A 15746-nucleotide genomic window follows, 5' to 3' on the forward strand; every position below is an offset into this window, starting at 1 on the left:
ACACACACACACACACACACACACACACACACACACACACACACACACACACACACACACACACACGTGAGTGTAGGAAGGAGAGTACGGAGCAGTAGGTGGCTGAGCCAGAGGAGCAGACTGGTGAGGCATACAGGGGGGGGGATGGGATTTAGAATTTAAATACAGCGGCCAGCATAGTATGGAAGTAGGGTTTTTGAAAATGGTGGCCAGCATGATATGGGGGTAGGGGGATTTAGATACAGTGGCCAGAATAATATGTGGGTGAGGGGGAACTTTACATACAGCGGCCAGCTTACACACATATGGGCTCAGCAGCTCCACAATAATTGTCCCTCACTGTTCCCTACACTCATCCTCACTGCACCCTACATTCACCTTCACTGCACCCTACACTCACCCTTACTGCTTCTTACTCCCAGGGCCTGCCAGCCCCCAACCCTTGCTGGCATCTGCTGACATCACGCCGCCATTAGATACCTATTGCTTGGACCCACCTCACCCTCCTGTCACACTGGTAGCAATAATTGCAAGAAACAGCTCTGCTCCCACCCTCCCTTACTGCTCCCTACACTGGCCCACACTGCTCCCTACACTCTCTTCCTTACTGCTCTATACAGCAATCCTCACTCACTACTACCTACACTCATCCTTAATGATCCCCACCCACCCTCACAGCTCTTTACTCCTACCCTCCCTTGCCTTGCTCTACACTGTCTGTTACTCACTGCTCCCTTCACCCACCCTCATTGCTCTCTACACTCACTGCTCCCTACACCCTTCCTCACTGTTCCCTACACTCACCTCACTCACTGCTCCCTACACTCTCCCTCACTGCTCTCTACAATGACCCTCACTCACTGCTCCCTACACCCATCCTCTATGCTCCCCACCCACCCTCACTACTCTCTGCTCCTACCTTCCCTTTCTGTGCTCTACACCAACCGTTACTCATTACTCCCTCCACTCACTCATTGCTCCCTACACTCACCCTCACTCATCTCTACACCTGAGCTCACTGCTCTCTCACAAATTTGTAAATGACACACTACACACAAATAAAAACCACTACTGCACTCCTAAATCAGACTTAGGCAGTGGGGAAGGGGGGATGTTAGAATAAACAAAGATATTAGAATATTATGAATTTATTGTTCTTCAATGTAATAGTTGAATTCTAATCTCCCCCCCCCCCCCCCTTCCTAAGTCTGATCTTGCAGCACTACTAGTTTTTTAAATTGTCAATAATACTATGAGGGCTGGAAATGTAAAGGTTGGAGTAGACCAGCACCTGGAAAGGGATGGAGAGAGCCAGAATCTGCACTAAGGGGGTCATTCCGCGTTGATCACACGCTGCCGATTTTCGCAGCGCAGTGATCAGGTATAAAAATGGCAAAACTGCGCATGCCTATGCACCGCAATGCGTACGCGCGTCGTACGGGTACAAACAGCATCATTGCTGTGCAATGCTTCTGCACAGCTGATCGCAAGGAGATTGACAGGAAGAGGGCGTTTATGGGTGTCAACTGACCGTTTTCTGGGAGTGGTAGGGAAAATGCAGGCGTGACCAGGCGTTTGCAGGGCGGGTATCTGACGCCAATTCCGGGACCTCCAACGCTAGTATCATTGCACAGGATAAGTAACTACAGGGCGGGTCTTGTTTTGCACAAAATGTTTTTGTACCGCTCGGCTGCACATGCGATCGCACACTTGTAAAGCTAAAATACACTCCCCCGTGGGCGGCGACAATGCGTTTGCACGGCTGCTAAAAGTAGCTAGCGAGTGAACAACTCGGAATGAGGGCCTAACAGTGACAGCAGGATACAGTCACTGCTCAGTGTTGGAGCCACTGTCTAATCAAATTTGTCTAATCAAATCTGCCTCACTGACAGGGGAGTGCTCCAAAGTGTGGTGAAGGCATGTCACTGAGGCAGATGTGCCTCTATTGTTTTTTTTTCAATGGGCTGTATTTGCCATAATGAGAAAAAAAGGACTCTACCTGACATTACGTGTAAAAGGGAGCTCTGCCTGCTGTAATGTGTAAAAGGGGACTATGTCTGCCACAGTGTGTAAAAGGGGGCTCTACCTGTCATAATGTGTAAAAGGAGATTTACCTGCCGTAATGTGTAAAAGGAGACTCCAGCTGCCGTAATGTATAAAAGGGGACTCTACTTTCCGTAATGTGTAAAAGGGGACTCTGCTTGGCATAATGTGTAAAAGGGGACTCTACCTGGAGTAATGTGTAAAATGGGGCTCTACCTGGTGTACTGTGTGACAGGGGGCTCTACCTGATGTAATGTGTAAAAGGGACCCTACCTGGTGTAATGTATGTAAGTGGAACTACTGTGCAGTGTAATTTGAATAATGGAGACTACTGTGCAGCTTAATATGACTTGGTATTATGTTGTGGCCAAGCCCCTTCCTCATGAAGCCATTCCCCCAATTTTTTGTTGTATGCCTATGGCGTGCACTGGCCCTATTTTAAATACAGGGGGGGGGGGGGTGCGCCAATGCTGTTTCTTGCACACAGTGCTAAAATTTCTAGTTACAGCACTGTGCAGATAAGATAGGCAGGTGAGGCACTGATGAAGAATAATAATAATAATAATAATAATAATAATAATAACAACTTTATTTAATAGTGCTCTTCCTCCAATAGAACTCAAGGTGCTTAACAGCTAGACTTAACATAACAGAGTACAGAAACAAGGAAGTACAGGCAGAGGTGAATTTAGGGGCGAGGGCGCCCCTAGACACAACTAACAGCATTTTCTGTCTGCCCAATTTTATTATTTTTGCTGATTGGTTATAAGCCCTCCTTTAATGATAGCCAGTTTAATAGAATAATGAAGAAAAAGCCACTGACTATGACATTTGTTATTTTTTATTATGTGTACATATTTACCGAGTAGGACAGTATGTGCATGTCCCACCCATTTACACTCCATACAAGATATCATAATGGCACAGTACAGTGTAAATATTTTGCAGTTACTGGTACATTTCAGGGTAACCGTACCAACACAAGCATCCAAGTGCCACACCCCAAACAAGTGCTGCCCCTAGGCACATGTCTCACGTGCCTAATGGGAAATTCGCTATTGAGTAAAGAAAAGCTTTTCAGAAAATACAGAGAGCATGTGCTGTAGATATTTAAGGGAATGTTGGAGTAAACAGTAAAGTCTTGAGCCTGTTTTTGAAGGATTCTAGAGTGGGGGCCTCTCGGACTGTGTGGGAAAGCAATTTCCATAGAGTAGGAGCCGCATAATGGGGGTAATTCCGAGTTGATCGCAGCAGCAAATTTGTTAGCAGTTGGGCAAAACCATGTGCACTGCAGGGGGGGCAGATATAACATTTGCAGAGAGTTAGATTTGGGTGGGTTATTTTGTTTCTGTGCAGGGTAAATACTGGCTGCTTTATTTTACACTGCAATTTAGATTTCAGTTTGAACACACCCCACCCAAATCTAACTCTCTCTGCAAATGTTATATCTGCCCCCCGCTGCAGTGCAAATGGTTTTGCGCAACTGCTAACAAATTTGCTGCTGCGATCAACTCGGAATTACCCCCTATATATCGCATAGTGCATCTGTCCGTGCATACAGCCGTCATTCACAGACATAATGTATTAACCCTACATCACTGCCAAAGCCGATATATCTTCAAAAATATCAGTACTGTACATCTGCTTGTGTGTACGACTGACCCACTGACCGACCGACCGATATGCCGGCCACAGTAACCGCCGACAATGGCAAAACAACTGGAGGGGAGGGGGATTAACATTCCAGCCCAGTTGTGATGTATGCAGGACATGTTGAGCGGCTGATTGTTAAGTGCATATAGATACCAGAATCGACTGCTCGTCAGCAGATATGTGGGTCGACAGATAGGTCGTTTAACTGTGAGGTCATTAAACGGTATACCCAGCTTTAGAACAGTAAGTGACCACTCCATTTGATGGAGTAAGTGATCTAGTTTACTAATTGTTATGCCTTATTCACCTTTTCTTGATTTTTAGGTCTGAAATATACAATGCACCCAGATCTTATCTAAATATATAAAGGCAAATACCACTGACTCATCACAAAATCTCCTGAACTATAAGAACTAGGAACTTGAAATTTGGACAGTAGCTTGCTTTTGTCACGTAGGCATCCACTAAGAAGGGATTTTTCAAAATTCCACCCACAAAGGGGTTAAAAGGGGTGAGATGATTTTTGGGAATTCCCCACTCACAGAGGAGAGTTAACACAGCTCACCCAGCCGGGGCTATAAAGAATGCATGGTGCTGGTTATAACAAGTCGTGGAGTGGGAAGGACACAGTTCTCGGTTCCTGCACTTCCTTGCCAGTGGCAGTTGAAGAGCAATCCATTATTCAAATAGGGGAGCCACCCCTAAACACTGTCAAACATCGCTGGGTTTGGCTCCCCTATTTGAATATTGGACTGCTCTGCAACTGCCACTGGCAAGGAAGTGCAACCATATGGTTCAGGAGATTTTGTGATGAGTCAGTGGTATTTGCCTTAACCAACCTATTTCCAGTCAGGAGCGGATACTGGCCCTCATTCCGAGTTGATCACACCAAGTAACTTTTTGCTGCTGGTGCAATCAACTAATCTCCGCCTATGGGGGAGTGTATTTTAGCATAGCAGGGTTGCGAATGCTTGTGCAGCCCTGCTATGCTAAAAAGTTTCCTGCAAAACAAGACCAGGAGGGTAAGAGTTACTTACCCTGTGCGACGGATCCAGCGACGAAGGTCCCGGTCCTGACGTCAAACATCTGCCCATCAAACGCCTGGACACGCCTGCGTTGGACTCACCACGCCTAGAAATTGGTGAGTATCCGCCCCGGAACGCCTCCCGCCTGTCCATCTTCTTGCGATCGCCGCTGCGATCACATTTGTCGCTGGTGGCGTCGTTTCCCGGCGACGATCATCGCCAGGCAACGACGCGCGTGTGCAATGCGTCTGCTGCGCATGCACATTTACGACCCGTTCGCACCGCAGCGAAGAACCGCTGCGTGCGAACGGGTCGGAATGACCCACAGTGTCTCAGTTATCAGAGGTTAACCTGTCACTTGACCTAAACATTGCCGAACCTCTCAGAGAGCAATAGGTGGAAAGGAGATATTTTGACTGCTAAATGCATTAAAGTAAAGCTTGATAGTCAGCAACTGCTTATAGTATCTGCTGTGTAAAGGGTAATGACAGCTCTCCCAGTGACCTTAAGTGTTGTGCAAAAATATTTACCTTTTTACCTCAAAAGAGGAGCCCTAAGGAGAGCGAGAAGCTAAACAAGGAGACCTAGGGCCCTTTGGAATAGAGTCATCCTGTCCGTGCAAACCTTACATAGTTAACATACAGCAGGCGGAGCTTGAACTGTCGTCCCAGTATTTACAGCACTGAGCAGGGCAGCATCAGAGGCGGGACGGGGCAGAGAAGGAGGCAGATTATTGTTCTCAACGCCAGCCTTTTGACAGCATCAATCCGGGGAAGGCCCGCCCGGAGGTGCGGCCTGACAAAGATTGGCAGCGGTGGGCGGAGCATGTCCTGCTGTAAGTCTAATTGCTGATCTTCTGATAAACTAACCAGTTAATTTAGGTATATCCGGTCGTCCAGAAAATAAGACACAGAGACCACAGATTCACATAGTTTTGTGTTTTATATTTAAAAAAAAATTAAAAGCAGTATTAAATTTCCTTAAATACCAGCGCTTTTCATCTCTTTGTGATTATACTTGAAATTCCATAGCAAAGCACAAGTATTCAGATAGTTTCAAATACAATTAAAAACATAAAGAAGAGGGACTTCTTTTACTTTACTGCTGGGTTAGGACTTGGTATGTCTACTGTGTATATGTGGTCCTCATAATACTATGCGATTATTAAGATGATATCAAGATGATGTTAGCTGTTAGAGCACAAAATGCTGTAAATTATTTCTAGGTAGATTTATTTGCATTGACCAAATTTAGTGAATATTCACCACATGTACCCTGATTTAATAACATTTCGCAAGATTTCAGAAAAGGTCAAAATTGGAAATCTCCTCTGTATGTCTTAAGACCGGTAAATGCAGTATTCATGTGTTTGGTCTCGAGTCGCCATCTAGTGTTTAAAGGAGATCCTGAACTGGGACTGACGTGGCAGAAAGGAATATCTCTCCAACACAGAACAATGTGCCTGCTCATTCCCTCCTGTAATCTTTTACATTCTGTTCCTAATGTTTTACATTTAATTATTCCCTAGTATCATCTGATTTCTCCTCTTCATCCTCTACTATCATCTGACCCCGCTCCTCTTCATCCTCTACTATTAGCTGACCCCACGCCTCTTCATCCCCTTCTTTCACCTGACCCTAAACCTATTCATACTTTACTATCACCTAACCACACGTCTCTTCATCCAATACTATCACCTGACTCCACGCCTCTTCATCCTCTACCATCACCTGACCAAACGACACTTCGTCTTCTGCTAACATGTGACCCTAGGCCTCTTCATCTGCTACTATTACCTGACCCTACACCTCTTCATACTCTACTGTCACCTGACCCCACGCCTCTTCATCCATTACTATCACCTGACTGGCAAAAAGGAATCTCTCTCCAACACAGAACAATGTGCCTGCTCATTCCCTCCTTTAATCTTTTGCATTCTGTTCCTAATGTTTTTTATTTAATCATTCTCTAATATCAACTGTTTTCTCCTCTTCAGCCTCTACTATCATCTGATCCCGCTCCTTTTCATCCTCTACTATCACCTGACCCCACGCCTCTTCATCCCCTTCTTTCACCTGACCCTAAACCTCTCTATCACCTGACCCCACGTCTCTTCATCCTCTACAATCACCTGACCCCACGCCTCTTCATTCCCTCCTATTACCTGACCCAGTGCCTCTTCATCCTCTACTATCACCTGACCACAGGCCTCATCATCCCCTCCTATTACCTGACCCAGTGCCTCTTCATCCTCTACTATCACCTGACCCCGACAAATAATGTAAGGGGCATAAATCAGGAATTAAAAATATAGTGCTATGGATTGTTTGAATAAGGGTGGCCCCATGAGGTCTAAATCCACCTCTGATTGGAGGCTCAATTTTTGAAAAGCTTCATAGTATCTATTGCTGTTTGTTTATGCTGGTTTATATTTCTGTCATAAGAATAACAAAAACCATATCGTGTATTGTACTTTCTCTTACAGCTAAATACTACTTCTATGACAACTATTTTGACTTACCTGGAGCTCTTCTGTGTGCCAAAATAGTAGATTCTTTAGAAATGGTGAGTATGAAAACAACAATTTTGTGACAGTATTGTTTGACATTTGTACCTCTTGGCATAACTTTATATATGCCTTAAATTAATACTGAGTCACGTCTTGTGTAGTGAAAGTCTGTCCAGCCTACATCTCAGTAGAAATGCTTCTTAACTGTGTGCAGCTTACATAAACCTGCAAAATGTAGTATTATTTCTGCACTTCAAACCTAACGTACACTCACCTGTGCCCCTAACTCATACTTCGCAATGAACCGCTTTCATCTTGCAAATCCATAGACATTGCTGCATTGGCCATGCGCTTCTCAAATGGAGTACTAGTAATTTCTATAAAACACAGATAATAATTTCAATGCAGCCTTATAATATTTCCCTGACTGAAGATATTGATACCCTAGATAGGGACATGGAAGTATTGCCTTATAAGGGGGAGGAGTTATTTGGGGTAGGTCTATCAGACCTGGTAGCCACGGCAACTGCTGGAAAATCCACATTTTTACCCCAGGTAGCTTCTCAACCTAAGAAGACGCCGTATTATCAGGCGCAGTCCTTTCGGCCCCATAAGGGCAAGCGGGCAAAAGGCGCCTCATTTCTGCCCCGTGGCAGAGGGAGAGGAAAAAGGCTGCAACAAACAGCCAGTTCCCAGGAACAAAAGCCCTCTCCCGCCTCCGCAAAGTCCTCAGCATGACGCTGGGGCTTTACAAGCGGACTCAGGCACGGTGGGGGCCCGTCTCAAGAAGTTCAGTGGGCCCACTCGCAAGTGGACCCCTGGATCCTTCAGGTGGTATCTCAGGGGTACAAATTGGAATTCGAGACGTCTCCCCCTCGCCGTTTTCTAAAGTCTGCTTTACCGACGTCTCCCTCAGACAGGGAGGCAGTATTGGAAGCCATTCACAAGCTATATTCCCAGCAGGTGATAATCAAGGTACCCCTCCTACAACAGGGAAAGGGGTACTATTCCACACTATTTGTGGTACCGAAGCCGGACGGCTCGGTGAGACCAATTTTAAACCTAAAATCCTTGAACACTTACATACAAAGGTTCAAATTCAAGATGGAGTCACTCAGAGCAGTGATTGCAAACCTGGAAGAAGGGGACTATATGGTGTCTCTGGACATCAAAGATGCTTACCTACATGTCCCAATTTACCCTTCTCACCAAGGGTACCTCAGCTTTGTGGTACAGAACTGTCACTATCAGTTTCAGACGCTGCCGTTTGGATTGTCCACGGCACCCCGGGTCTTTACCAAGGTAATGGCCGAAATGATGATACTCCTTCGAAGGAAGGGAGTTTTAGTTATCCCTTACTTGGACGATCTCCTGATGAGGGCAAGATCCAGGGAACAGTTGGAAGTCGGAGTAGCACTATCTCAGATAGTGCTGCGCCAGCACGGTTGGATTCTCAATTTTCCAAAATCGCAGCTGATCCCGACGACACGACTTCTATTCCTAGGGATGATCCTGGACACAGTCCAGAAAAAGGTGTTTCTCCCGGAGGAGAAAGCCAGGGAGTTATCCGAACTAGTCAGAAATCTCCTAAAACCAGGCCAAGTCTCAGTGCATCAATGCACAAGGGTCCTGGGAAAGATGGTGGCTTCTTACGAAGCAATCCCATTCGGCAGATTCCACGCAAGAACCTTCCAGTGGGATCTGCTAGACAAATGGTCCGGGTCGCATCTTCAGATGCATCAGCGGATAATCTTGTCACCAAGGACAAGGGTGTCTCTCCTGTGGTGGTTGCAGAGTGCTCATCTTCTAGGGGGCCGCAGATTCGGCATTCAGGACTGGGTCCTGGTGACCACGGATGCCAGCCTGAGAGGCTGGGGAGCAGTCACACAGGGAAGAAATTTCCAGGGCTTGTGGTCAAGCCTGGAGACATCACTTCACATAAATATCCTGGAGCTAAGGGCCATCTACAATGCTCTAAGCCTAGCAAGACCTCTGCTTCAAGGTTAGCCGGTGCTGATCCAGTCAGACAACATCACGGCAGTCGCCCACGTAAACAGACAGGGCGGCACAAGAAGCAGGAGGGCAATGGCAGAAGTTGCAAGGATTCTTCGCTGGGCGGAAAATCATGTGATAGCACTGTCAGCAGTGTTCATTCCGGGAGTGGACAACTGGGAAGCAGACTTCCTCAGCAGACACGACCTCCACCCGGGAGAGTGGGGACTTCACCCAGAAGTCTTCCACATGATTGTGAACCGTTGGGAAAAACCAAAAGTGGACATGATGGCGTCCCGCCTCAACAAAAAACTAGACAGGTATTGCGCCAGGTCAAGGGACCCTCAGGCAATAGCTGTGGACGCTCTGGTAACACCGTGGGTGTACCAGTCAGTGTATGTGTTCCCTCCTCTGCCTCTCATACCCAAGGTACTGAGAATCATAAGAAGGAGAGGAGTAAGGACTATACTCGTGGCTCCGGATTGGCCAAGAAGGACTTGGTACCCGGAACTTCAAGAGATGCTCACAGAGGACCCGTGGCCTCTACCTCTAAGAAAGGACCTGCTCCAGCAGGGACTCTGTCTGTTCCAAGACTTACCGCGGCTGCGTTTGACGGCATGGCGGTTGAACGCCGGATCCTGAAGGAAAAAGGCATTCCGGATGAAGTCATCCCTACCCTGATCAAAGCCAGGAAGGATGTAACCGTACAGCATTATCACCGTATTTGGCGTAAATATGTTGCGTGGTGCGAGGCCAGGAAGGCCCCTACAGAGGAATTTCAACTGGGTCGTTTCCTGCATTTCCTGCAAACAGGACTGTCTATGGGCCTAAAATTAGGGTCCATTAAGGTTCAAGTTTCGGCCCTGTCGATTTTCTTCCAGAAAGAACTGGCTTCAGTTCCTGAAGTTCAGACGTTTGTCAAGGGGGTACTGCATATACAGCCTCCTTTTGTGCCTCCAGTGGCACCTTGGGATCTCAATGTAGTTTTGGGGTTCCTAAAATCACATTGGTTTGAACCACTAACCACTGTGGACTTAAAATATCTCACATGGAAAGTGGTAATGCTGTTGGCCCTGGCTTCAGCCAGGCGTGTCTCAGAATTGGCGACTTTATCCTATAAAAGCCCTTACCTAATTTTTCATACGGACAGGGCAGAATTGAGGACTCGTCCTCAATTTCTCCCTAAGGTGGTTTCAGCGTTTCACTTGAACCGGCCTATTGTGGTACCTGCGGCTACTAGGGACTTGGAGGACTCCAAGTTGCTGGACGTAGTCAGGGCCCTGAAAATATATGTTTCCAGGACGGCTGGAGTCAGAAAATCTGACTCGCTGTTTATCCTGTATGCACCCAACAAGCTGGGTGCTCCTGCTTCTAAGCAGACTATTGCTCGCTGGATTTGTAGTACAATTCAGCTTGCACATTCTGTGGCAGGCCTGCCACAGCCAAAATCTGTAAAAGCCCATTCCACAAGGAAGGTGGGCTCATCTTGGGCGGCTGCCCGAGGGGTCTCGGCTTTACAACTTTGCCGAGCAGCTACTTGGTCAGGGGCAAACACGTTTGCTAAATTCTACAAATTTGATACCCTGGCTGAGGAGGACCTGGAGTTCTCTCATTCGGTGCTGCAGAGTCATCCGCACTCTCCCGCCCGTTTGGGAGCTTTGGTATAATCCCCATGGTCCTTACGGAGTTCCCAGCATCCACTAGGACGTCAGAGAAAATAAGAATTTACTTACCGATAATTCTATTTCTCGTAGTCCGTAGTGGATGCTGGGCGCCCATCCCAAGTGCGGATTGTCTGCAATACTTGTACATAGTTATTGTTACAAAAATCGGGTTATTATTGTTGTGAGCCATCTTTTCAGAGGCTCCTCTGTTATCATGCTGTTAACTGGGTTCAGATCACAGGTTGTACGGTGTGATTGGTGTGGCTGGTATGAGTCTTACCCGGGTTTCAAAATCCTTCCTTATTGTGTACGCTCGTCCGGGCACAGTATCCTAACTGAGGCTTGGAGGAGGGTCATAGGGGGAGGAGCCAGTGCACACCAGGTAGTCCTAAAGCTTTACTTTTGTGCCCAGTCTACTGCGGAGCCGCTATTCCCCATGGTCCTTACGGAGTTCCCAGCATCCACTACGGACTACGAGAAATAGAATTATCGGTAAGTAAATTCTTATTTTAGGCTTTTTATTATCACTCACAAATGCTTCATCGTGCAGAAAATATCTTGCAGAGCTGTCGCTGTCGCTGTCAACGTTTCGGTCCTTGTTGGACCTTTGTCAAGACCATCAAAACAAGTTCATGCAGTCATCCTGAAGCCCATATCACCAAGAACTGTACCACATTGCCTTATATACCATCAGATACCCATTAGACCACCCCCACAGGAAGTCCCTGTTTACTCAGTTAGGTCCAAAGCAAAACCATATTATTACACCAATTTATTATCAACACCCAGAAACATATCAGCATGACCAGAAGCCTAATCGCTACCTATACAGACAGTGCTGTGTGTTGTAAGACCATTTAAACTAGTCCTAAGCGCTAACTAGCGCCGGACCGGAAGTGCGGTGCGTTCCAAAGCCGGTGGAACGCACGCCAGAAGTCAATGACAGGAACAGGAAGTGACGTTATTCCACTTCCTTCGCGGCCGGGTGCTCAGTACATGGAACGCAAGCTCCAGCCTGCGTTCCACAGCGGCGGAATCTATCTAAAGTGAATGCAGGAAATATTTAACCCTGCAATCCACTGCATTTAGATATACAAAAAATCAAGTACCTGAATAGTGTAAAATACCCAATGACTAAATACTGATAAATGATCCCTTATCTCCACGGGCATAAGAGGCACATAGGCAATATGGTACATTTATACCGACATAGAAGAACAATACAAACATACATATAATATTTAAAAAAATTAATAATACATAAAACCGCATCAGAAAATCTGATGCGGCAAATTAACAAAATTTATTATAGTCAGGCAAAATCAGCCTGCCACCAAAATACCTCTGGTTCTCATCCCCACAGAGCCGGCCCTAGCCAGTATGATGCCTTAGGCAAAATTTTGGCTGGTGCCCCCTAGCACCACCGCTGGTTCCGCCTGTGACCTTGCACCTCTTGCCCAGCACCATCACCCCTCACCCATAGCAGTCCTTATTTTGGGGTTTGTACCCCCTATATTTTAAATTGGAACAGTTCGCACATTTGGCACACAGCCCAAAAAGGGGTGTGTTTTTGCTGGCAAGGGGCATGGCCACACAATAGTTACCCCAATTCCAATTACGCCAAACAGTACTGCAACTTTATTCTCATTTGATCATGCGATAGCATCCATAATTCATATTACATCCCACAGTAGTATCACTTTACCTTATAAACGTTACTCCTCACAGTAGAGCCCCTTATTCACATTACATCACACTGAATTGCTCCTTATTCACATTACACCACACCCTATTGCTCTTTATTCACATTAGACGACACAGTAGTGCCCTTTCTATATGCAACGCCACATAGTAGAGCACCTTATACACATAATGCCACCCAGTGATGTCCCTTACACATATGAGACACATTATTAATGTCCTTATAAACATAATGCGCCTTACACATTATGACAACCTTTATTAATGTCCTTTTACACGTAATGTCCCTTACACATATGCCGCATATTATTAATGCCCCTATACGCATAATGACACACATAGTGCCCCCTACACATATGCCGCACATTATTAATGCCCTTATACACATAATGACACACATAGTGCTCCTTACAAATATGTTGCACATTATTAATGCATTTTTACATGACACACAAAATGCTCCTTACACATATTCCGAACACTACTGCACAACCAACCTACTCACATGCACACAACACTCACACTGCCACTAACACTGTGACCTCTGCCTCTGCTTGAATACAGATGTGTCCTCATAAATCTTGCCTCAATGCTAACGTCGGGCACATTTTTTTAATGAAAATGCATCTTATTTGCATTGCTATGTGGCTGGGATGCACAAGCAGCTTCTACTGATTAAAATGATATGCAGCATGCATATATACTGTGTGAGACTGTGGCTGTATCTGCATATGAAATGCTACACACACTTTGGTCCCATCCTAAAGATATCTCACTACAGTATGCAAATTCCAAAATACAGAAACATTTGAAATCCAAAATACCGCATATCATTTTAATCAGCAGAAGCTGCTGATGCCCCTAGGCATATCAAATGCCCTAGGCAATTGCCTAGTTTGCCTATGCCTATGGCCGGCTCTGCATCCCCAGCAGTCCTTTTGCAAAAAAATATTATATGGATTAAATTCATTGAGGCCATGCGGCACTACCGTATCTAGTTCGTAAATCCATTTGGCCTCACGTTGTCTGAGCATCTTTTCCCGGTCACCTCCACGACTGTCGAATAGGTTTAGGTATATGATCAATGATCATACATCGCAGACTTGAAATATATACACTTATTAAAGAGAATACAATTTAAACATACTACTGCAAACAGACAATATTTTCACACAACAGTCATTTTAACAACACCACATTTGCAATGTATTTGTACAGTATTTAAAAAAAAAATCCAATGTGCTAACAATGATCATACTAAAATGTTTGTAAAACTTCACAGGAAATATTAATGCCACCTGACTGATATAGATTTCTTATATAGAGTAATAGGCATATCTAGTTCTTATACTATACAGGTTGAGTCTCCCATATCCAATATCCTAGGACAAGAAGTATTTTGGATTTCAAATGTTTCTGTATTTTGGAATTTGCATACTGTAGTGAGATATCTTTAGGATGGGACCAAAGTCTAAACACAAAATGCATTTTCAGTATGTTTCATACACATAGCCTGAAGGTAATTTTAGACAATATTTTTAATAATTTTGTGCATGAAACAAAGTTTGTGTACATTGAACCATCAGAAGCAAAGGTGTTCTTAGTCACACTCCATAAAATTTTGGATTTCGACTATTGTATTTTTGGATATGGGAGACTCAATCTGTATATAAATATACTGCAGGTGTAGAGATGAAAACTGAATAGGGGTGCCCTGTTTAAGAGAGAGCGTACATTCTAAATGTGTATTTGTGTACTTGGCAGACTGATGGACAGAACAAGTATGATTTCTGGAAAGATGTTATTTCTGCAGTTGAACACAACTACAAAACCACAGCTTTTAAAGGTAAGGCACTCCTGTGGATTTAAGTTTAAATAGTATGTGTGCATCAAACAGTTAGTCAGGAACACCCATGGAAAATCTTGCACATTGCATACAATCACGTTTTGTAGAATTCAAGCAAGTGTTTGGAAATCTTTACCATAGCAACCAGTCGAAGTTATGAAAAATGAGCAAATGGTTCAGTTGAGGCACATTATAAAGTTTTCTTGTTGACATTGCTTTTTCAGTTTAAATGTATGTGTGTAGCTGGTAATAAAACATGTCATCTTCTGCACTGTCTACAGCTTATTTGCTCAGCTAATGTGGATGGTACTGTACTTTTCAGCCAATGTTTGCAGCTAACAGTATGATGCAAAATACTATCACATATATTTGTGGCATTGCTTTAAAATTTGTGGCAAAGCTATTGCACGGCCCTTTTTAAGGATAGATTGCCGCCCATGCGGCCCCTGAACTGTATCATGTTGCCTGATAGTGTACTGCAGTTAGTCATACACTGCACAGCAAGTGAGTCAGGTGCCATATTATAATTCTTATCATATTTTGCCATACATAAAATGTATTGATCTGGCTCTGTTTTTATGTTAGAGGAGTTACATCTATTTTTTTACTTGCCATGGTATCGTGAGAAATGCTTTCTTGGTGTGACCAGGAAAGTGAAGTAGATGATTTTAGCAACCACTATCGGCAATCCTTGTGACATTCATTAAGCAAAGCTTTGTTAAAATGAATTTTGCACTGCAAAACAATTTTGTATATACATTGACTGAAATTCATAAACATATTACTGTAGTCAGAAACCTATGAAAATCTTCTTTATACTGACATCTTGAAGTACTAAACTTGCTCTAGAGTTGACGCCTCTTTATTCCTGATGTTAGAATGATAGTTTGCTCCTGGAATGGGATCTAAAACTTGTATTGTGAAAGAAATATAGTTTTTGTTCCAAAACAGCCTAGTTACATAGATTTTCCAATTCAACTGGTAGCAGGCTGGGGTTGTTCCTGCCTACATAAACATTGTATAATGATGGCAAAAAAAGCTGACAGTGCATATGTTGTTAATACCTCTAAACTCAGACAACATGCTTTTTGCAAAAAAAAGAAGAAACATTTATAGATTCATATTCACATCAGTTTGGGGTTACTAATTATCTGTTAAATAAGTATGTTAAAATACAGAAAATTATTTCTCACTACAATAATATATATGATTCTCATGCATCAGGAATGTTACATTTTTGCCTATAGGAAGAGAACAAAAAACTAGTTTGAGATTCTACCTTAGCATACACTGTTTTACAAACTATTTCTTAT

At 44.4% G+C, this 15746-nt stretch overlaps 1 protein-coding gene across 1 annotated transcript in view; it reads left to right on the forward strand.

The window, feature by feature from the left end:
* NT5DC1 (5'-nucleotidase domain containing 1) overlaps nt 1-15746 on the forward strand; it is a 702933-nt gene that overhangs the window by 101908 nt on the left and 585279 nt on the right. The window contains exons 5-6 of the mRNA XM_063917166.1: nt 7207-7286; nt 14352-14433. Of these exons, the coding sequence (XP_063773236.1) occupies nt 7207-7286; nt 14352-14433 (162 nt within the window). The remainder of the gene's footprint in view (nt 1-7206; nt 7287-14351; nt 14434-15746) is intronic.

Source organism: Pseudophryne corroboree, chromosome 4, assembly GCF_028390025.1.
Source record: "Pseudophryne corroboree isolate aPseCor3 chromosome 4, aPseCor3.hap2, whole genome shotgun sequence".
NCBI lineage: Eukaryota > Metazoa > Chordata > Amphibia > Anura > Myobatrachidae > Pseudophryne > Pseudophryne corroboree.